Raw genomic sequence first — 8,688 nt, 5'->3', positions numbered from 1 at the left:
TTAAAACAACAAAAAAAATAGAAGTTTTTTTTGTCTTTTTGTGAATTCGAGCCTGACCAGGCCCGACCAAAATGCCTTACCTGAGGCTTGGCTTGTTTTTTAAATTGGCCTTATTTTTTACTCAAGCCTATTTTTCAAGCCTATATTTTTACACAATAAATAGGTCTTCGGGTCGAATTGGGTGACTCGACCCATGAATAGGTCTGGACAAAAGCAAGAGAGTGAGAAAAGAAATATTATTTTAATTTTTATAATAAAAAAATAATATTTTGATGGGATGAATATGGGTAGAGGTGATCATGGGCCGGGCCAAGTTCGGGCCGAGCCCAGACAAAATTTTAGTCCCGTCTACTAGGCTCGGGCCCGGCCCGAAATATAGGCCTAAAAATTTGTCCATGCCCGGCCCAAAATAAAGTTGCTAAGTTCGAGCCCGGCCCGGCCCGGCCCGGCCGACCCATATTAAATTTTTTTGCTTATTTCATTAAATAAAAAATTTAAAAATATAATAAATCAAATATATTTAAAAACATAAAAATAAATATTAAAACAAATAAAAATGATACTAAAACAATTCTTAAAACAATACATAAATTGACAATATTAAAAAAAATGGTTATATTAAAATTTTAAAATGATTAAAAATAAAATAAAAATATATTAATATATAATTTGGGCTGGGCCGGGCCGGTCCTAAGCTAAAAAACTCTTACCCGAGGCCCGGCCCATTTTTTAAACGAGCCTCATTTTTTTACCCAAGCTCATTTTTCGGGCCTATATTTTTACCCAAACCCTTCTATTTTTCTGGCGGGCCTTCGGGCAGGGCCGGGCCACCCAGCCCATGATCAGCTCTAAATATGGGTCATTGGATTAAAAAAATTTAGAGTTTTAACATTTTTCATAATAATCCTACTTGACTTGAATTTTATTGAAATTTTCATGAAATATAGTTAGTTTAGATATATAAAATTAATTCAAAAGTGATTTCTTTACAAGAATTAGAGATAGGAGGAAATGAAGGAGAATCGTGGAGAAGATTAGAAGATAAGGAAAGACGTAACATATTTGATAGGATTGATATAGGATTTAGTAATAATATAAAAACGTTATTATAAAAAATAATACAATAAAATTTAATTACTTATCATTTTATAAAGATAAATAGTGGTTTAATATGCAATTTGATACATAAATTTTAATTTGGTGAAATTATATATATAAATATTTGATTTAGTTCAAATATATACATGAAAGTCTGATTTTGATTCAATAATATACATTTAAAGAAATAAGTACATCAATATATTTTTATATTAAAAATAAAATTATTTGTATCTACAACATGTTAATGTAAAATAATGTTATATTAATAATCTTGTTAGTGATTTGTGAAAATGCATCAAATTAATATTTAAATGTATAAAATTACACAAAATCAAAATTTATATATAATATTGTATATTTGATCAAAGTTCATGTGTAATTTTAAAATTTATCCTATTTAATATAAGTTAAAATAATAAATTTAATATAGGCAACAATTTTATATTTAAATGGCAGACCTCAAGGATTGTTATCATCTAAAAACAATTTATTCCAAAACTAAATGAGAATAATTTATATAAAATAATAAGTAAAAAAACTAATACAAAACTTAAATTATTTAAAATAATAATTATAGATGTTTATTTAGTTTTGGGATTAGTTATTTTTTAATGTATTATTTTAACGTGTCATTATCTAAAAATAAAACTTAATACAGTATTATTTAATATAAGATGACAAAAATTTTAATATATTATTTATTTAATGTATGTAATAATTTTATATAGAAAGAATAGAAATTTTTTCCTAAAAATAAAAATATTATCTCAACTATTAATTTAATATCATAGTTGTCATGTATCGAACAAAAGTTCTGTCACTTATCACATAATGAAATACCTTATAATATATACATAATATTAAAACTCTAAATCTAATATTTTAAATTTAAGAGTTACTGATATTTATTTATAATAATTATAATTAATTGTATATTTAAATAAAATTATCAATATTTATTTATAAAATTTATAATAAAATTATTTATATATTCCGTCGCGATGCACGAGATTCATACATTTAGGATAAATATATTTTAGAATAAATAAGGATAAGTCACAAGAAGAAAATATTAATCGATATGATTTATTTCAAATAGTACTCCTTTTCTGTCTGTATTCATATGAAAATATAATTTTCATGTTTTTATAATGAACTATATTTTTAATATTTATAATTTTATTATGAATTATATTAATTGGTGACGTATGAACTATAACTTAGTTCAATTATTTGCCCAGTTAATTATCTATTGATTTAATCATGGCATCACATTGATTAAAATAAATAACATGCATCATGCTTTTTTAAATAAATGGCAAAAGACATTGCAGTCTTTAATTAAAGATATGTAGCTCCATTTATTTTTTTTGAAAGAAAAATATATAACTCCATTAATCTTTAAAACCAACCTAATGACAGAGCAACCTACTTGACCGTAGTTGTTGAGTTACTACTAACTGGATAATTTATTTAAATAAATATAAATTTGCAATTATAAAAATTTTGATTTCTAATGACATTTGTAACTATCCTGTAAGTACATTCCTTCCAAAAATATCATTTGGTAAAGGACAATGTCAGCCATGGGAAGCGCAGGAAACAGGAAACAGATAATCTTTTAGAAAGCAGCTTCAAACTCTTAATGATAAGGTCTATTCTGCAATACCCACCCCTGCCAAAGCTTTGAGTCTTCTAATGGATCCTCTCCTGTTTAGCATATTCTGCACCCTTTTTTCTCTATTCAGTTTCATTTATTTGTATCGGTCGTCCAAGAAAGGAAGCAGAAGCTGCAGTGCACCACAAGCTGGTGGTGCTTTACCCATCATTGGCCACATGCACCTCTTTGGTGGTCAACAACTCACCCACAAAACATTAGGTGGCATGGCTGACAAATATGGACCTGTTTTCTGCATAAGGCTAGGATCACACGATGTATTGGTTTTAAATAGTTGGGAGATGGCCAAAGAATGTTTCACAGTCCATGATAAAGTCTTCTCAACTAGACCAAATATTGCTGCTTCAAAGCTTCTAGGCTATGATTTTGCTATGTTCGGGTTTGCTCCTTATGGATCGTATTGGCGTGAGATGCGCAAGATTGCTACAATTGAGCTTCTATCTAGCAACCGGATTGATATGCTCAAACATATACGAGTTTCAGAGGTAAAGACTGCAGTAAGAGAATTGTACAAGACATGGCTTAGCGAAGGTAATGAGGAAAGGGGAGTATCTGTGGATATGAAGCAGTGGTTTGGGGATCTAACTCTTAATATTGCTTTGAGAATGGTGGGAGGGAAAAGATACTTCGGACCAAACGCTGATTGTGAGGAAGTTGAAGCACAGGGATGCAAGAAAGTAATGAGAGATTTCTTTTATTTGTTCGGAGTGTTCGTCTTGTCTGATGTGATACCGTTTCTTGGGTGGCTGAATTTTCAGGGATATGAAAAAACCATGAAAAGAACAGCAAAGGAATTGGACAGTATTGTAGGAGGGTGGCTAAAGGAGCATAAACAGAAGAGAAATTTGGGTGGAGGGGTGATAGAAGAGCAGGATTTCATGGATGCGATGCTGAGCATCCTGGAAGATGCCAACGTTAATGATTTCGACGCCGACACAATTAACAAGGCTACTTGCTTGGTAAGAACCGAAATATATTGAACTCATTTAAATTTGCTTCATTCAAGTTGGATATGACCCATGCACCAATATCTATTAAGACAATTGACTAGTTAAGATGCTTGAAACATGTTGGGGTTATCAACAGGACACAGAACAAGGGTGCAAGCTGCATTAAATGTTACTTGCTCACAATGGTGCAGCAAGAGAGCTTATGGCTGATAGCTCATTTTGCTCATTCATTCAACCAGAAAAAAACAATACATTTATAACCAAATACGTCACTAAATACTGCCTATTACCACTAAGTAGCCTAGTAACTTGTAAAACATTGCTTGTGCACATAAACAAGCCACCTAAACTAGTCATTCAACTACCTAAACACTTCAAGCTTTCATCAGCTTGATCATTTTCAACTAAGTTTAATTACAATGTAACTAAACAAAAAACTTGTTAATGCAACATGCACAAGAGCTGCAACATGTAAATAGCCCGCATGCACTTTAACAAAAACATAACAACAGCATGGTTGGCCACTTTTTAACACTCCTCCTTGGCTTCCATATTGCAACTACCAATCATTTATCAGTTTCTTTTTTAAGCTTGGCAGTCCCAAGATGCTTTGTTTCAAGCTGACTCTGCTCAACCAATTCATTTTCAACTCATCTTCAACCTTGGCATCATTATCAACGAAATCTGACTCACACACTTGACTTTCCCAGTCTTTTGTGCCAAAGATTTGTTCTTCAAATGGAGTCTTCTCCTCCTTCACAGCCTTGGTTGGCAACTTGCCTTTAAACATATCTTGCCTTGTTCCCTTGTTCATTACAGTCCTATTTCTTCTTGGACATACTCCTTCCCGCTGTGGAGTGTCTTCATGCACATACTCCATCAACTCCTCCTTCAGCTTATCCCAAGCTTGTTTGGGAGTCTCACAGGGGTGAGCTGCTGCTGTCTTCTTTACAAGCAGCCCTCAAAGATGACAAACTTTAGAAGCTTCTGTCTTATTTAACAAGTAGCAAAGCAAAATCAATAGCCCTCAAAGACTTAGGCTCATGATACCATTTGTTAGGGTTATCAGGACATAGAATAAGGAAGCAAGATGCATGAAATATTTTTACTTGTTCACAATCTTGCAGCAAGGGAGATTATGGTTGATAGCTCATTTTGCTCATTCATTCAACCAGAAAAAACAATACATTTATAACCAAATACATCACCAAATACTGCCTACTCCCACTAAGTAGCCTAGTAACTAGTAAAATATTGTTTGTACACACAAACAAGCCACCTAAACTAGTCATTCAAATACCTAAACACTTCAAGTTGTCATTAGCTTGTTCATTTTCAACTTAGTTTAATTACAATGTAACTAAACAAAAAACTTGTTAATGCAGCATGCACAAGAGCCGCAACATGCAAATGGACTGCATGCATTTTAAAAAAAATATAACAGCAACATTAACTTAACAAATTGTCCCTGAATCCTCTTGGTCCTCTTGGTCCCTAAGGCTAAGGTCATCAATCTTCCCCATCTACATATTTTATAGCTAAAAGCTTGATTCATAATAACTTAACAATTGTCCCCTACTTTTGCTGATAAGGTATTGTTTTGGCAGAATTTAGTCTTAGGAGGGAGTGACACAACCATGGTCACTCTCACCTGGACCTTGTCTTTGCTACTAAATAATCCTCGCGTGCTAAAAAAGGCCCAGGATGAGCTAGACATGCACGTTGGCAAGCATAGACCATTAGAAGAATCTGATATCCAAAACCTGGTCTACCTTCAAGCCATTGTCAAGGAAACATTGCGCTTATACCCATCGCAACCAGTCATTGGCCTTCGAGCTGCATTAGAAGATTGTATCCTCTCAACAGGCTACCACATTCCATCAGGTACACGACTAATGGTAAATGCTTGGAAGATTCAACGTGACGAGCGTGTATGGTCAGAACCCCATGATTTTCAACCTGAGAGGTTTTTGACCACCAACAAGGATATGGATTTTCAAGGCCAAACTTTTGAACTCATCCCTTTTGGCTTAGGAAGAAGATCGTGCCCCGGGGTGTCTCTAGCCCTCAAGATGCTGCACTTTATCTTGGGTAGCTTGTTGCACAGTTTTGAAGTTGGTAAGCCATCAAAGCTGGAAGATGTTGATATGACGGAAAGCACTGGGTTAACAAATCTGAAAGCAACCCCTCTTGAAGTTCTAATCACCCCGCGTCTTGAGTCCAAGCTCTATGAGTTATAGACCTTGAATTGATAAAGTTTACTGGATGAAAAGTTGACACTGAGATGACAGAAGTGGTGAACATGTGGGCTTTTTACATTAGTCGTGTATTGCTTTCCTAGTATCATATCTATGATGAAATGTCGTTATGTTATTGAAATTTTAGGCCACTTTCAATAAATTTCAAGGCAGTCTACATTACCAATCACTGATTCATAGATTTCAATCATATCTTATCTAACTTTTAGAGGAAAAAATATTTTATTACAGGGTAAATTATACTAATAATCATTAAATTATTAGTAAATTTCTTTTAATCATCCAAATATGAAAAGTTACAAAATGATCGCCCAACTATTATTAAATTTCTTTTTGGTTACTCAACTATGAAAAATAGAAAATAATCACCCAACTATTCAATTTTATCTTTTTTGGTCACTAGCGAACTAACATAAAAATGAAAACACAAAAAAAAATCCAAGATAATTAGGTGATAAAAAAAAACAAAACTAAATAGTTAAGTGATCATTTTTAACTTTTCATAATTTAATTACCAAAAAGAATAATTAATAATTGAGTGACTATTAATATAAGGTACCCTTTATTAAATAATGTTGATAGCATCATCCATATAATACAACAATGTAATGACTGTGGAATAATTCATAAACCAGATTGTTTCCTCTACTTGCAAACTAAATTTTGCAAAGTCGACTGCAGCTTGTTATCGTGGCGTATGACATGATCCAATTGGATGCACATAAACTTTTCTTTTAAGGTTTTCCAGCTATAATACCTATGTTGGAATAATCAGTATTGTTGGAACTTTTGGCTGATCAATGTTTTGGAACTTGCTGCTAACATTTAGTGATTTGCGGGTTATTTGAACGAGATCTTGCTCCAATTTAAAGGTTATATATTGGCATCTTTTACTATGTTCTATGGAAGCCAATTTAAAGATGATAGTTGACTATGTACTATTTCAATAGGATAAGGATTTATCCTCATCAATTAAGAGAGTGTTTGATAAACTATTGAAAATTGATAAAATTTTACAAATATGTTGATTTTAAAGAAAATTTAGGGATTTAGACCATTTGTTTTTGGGAATTAGGGAACATCCTCTCTCTTTAGTATCGCGATATCACTAAAAATGACCTCAATTTTCTTCATTTCAGCATTGCCAGGGGTATCGTGACTACCATGGCCTCAGTGTCGCGATACCCCATTTGAATAATGATTTTTTTCTAGTTTCAGCCATTATCGACTTCCTACACCAACTCAATCATATCTTTAAGTCACTCATGGCACCATTTAACCAATTTGGGTGTCAAAAGGGCATAAAATAATAAACACCATTTATTAATAACAAAAGCGAAAAATCAAAAAAAGTAAATAAAATACACCTAAATTGCTTGAGAATAAGCTCCTCAAATGTAATGGAGAGCCTAATTTAACATATCAAATTACAGAAGATCAAAAGGACATCCAACACTAGACATGCAACTAGGGTTGATAACAAATAGGAAGTTGAGAATGAAGAGGAAGCTGAGAACGAAGAGAACAAAGAGAATGAAGAGGAACCTAAAACTGATGATGATCCAATTCAGGAGTCCGGGCCAGATGGTTCAAAAATTGCATTATTTTTTGAACCAAAGATCGTTCCCATTGAACCAGAAAGGAGTGGTTTTAATGGTGAATGTCTGGACAATGCCGGAGGAACCTATCTAGATTTTACGACATATGCACCTCCACCCCAAATGCTTAATGTTAACCTTGATGCTAAGGATGGGTTAGAATTTTGACCTGATGTGTAACAATCCTCACCCGGTTCGGTCGCTAGACCTGAGCAATAAAATGCTACGAACAAATACCACACAATTACAAACAATTTATAATCCAAAATCACAAATAATTATTAAATAATCACATAAGTGTGCATATAATCACACTAATTAATCAATTTCAAGAAAATATTAACTATATGGAAGCTTAGGAACAATTCAAGACAGAACAAGGATCACTTCGAATTAAAAGCAAAAATTTAGAAACTTTTGAAACCAGGGTCACATAGCCGTGTGGCCAGGCTGTGTGATAGAACCCAGACCGTGTGGTTCATAAACATGGTCGTATGGCCAAACTGTGTACAAATCGAAATATAGGTCACACGGCCATGTCCCAGCCCTTGTGAGTATTCGAAATAAGGTTACACGATCGTGTCACAGACTGTGTGAAAAATCTTGCACCTAAAATTAATCAAACACACGGCTATGTGGCAACCTGTGTCCCATGCCGTGTGCACCTAAAATGACTTTTAAAACAAAACAATTATTCACACATCACTTGGGTACCAAGCCAAACCAAAATCAATCAGTTACATACCTTAAAAACTCATTTGAACAAGCTTAAAACATATTAAAACATTCAACCTAAGTGCCTAAACATTATACCCTCATTGGCACCCCATTTTAATAGTTTAAAGCAAATCAAAATGGAATTGACCAAACATACTATTATTGAGCATATTAAGTCATTTAACCATCTCATATTTGATGTTCATTCCAACATTACAACTTAGATACAAAGACCACCAAAGCTAATAAGGTAAAACATAGTTATAACTTGACTTCTATAAATTATGTACTAACACCACTAAGCATATCATGTATTAACTAGTTCCAAACAATCATCAAGCATAAAGCCAAATATGTAACCAACTCATTCATGACAACATTAAGCA

General features: G+C 33.1%; 1 protein-coding gene across 1 annotated transcript; it reads left to right on the top strand.

Annotated features, from left to right (window-relative positions):
• Positions 1-2,615: 2,615 nt before the first annotated feature.
• Positions 2,616-6,153, top strand: LOC108488169 (cytochrome P450 CYP82D47-like). Its single transcript, XM_017792468.2, has 2 exons — positions 2,616-3,738; positions 5,337-6,153. Exons 1-2 carry the CDS (start codon positions 2,800-2,802, stop codon positions 5,967-5,969), a joined length of 1,572 nt encoding a protein of 523 aa, XP_017647957.1. The 5' UTR covers positions 2,616-2,799; the 3' UTR covers positions 5,970-6,153.
• The last annotated feature ends 2,535 nt before the right edge of the window (positions 6,154-8,688 follow it).

Source organism: Gossypium arboreum, chromosome 11, assembly GCF_025698485.1.
Source record: "Gossypium arboreum isolate Shixiya-1 chromosome 11, ASM2569848v2, whole genome shotgun sequence".
Classification (NCBI taxonomy): domain Eukaryota; kingdom Viridiplantae; phylum Streptophyta; class Magnoliopsida; order Malvales; family Malvaceae; genus Gossypium; species Gossypium arboreum.
This window is presented reverse-complemented; position numbering and strand designations above follow the sequence as displayed.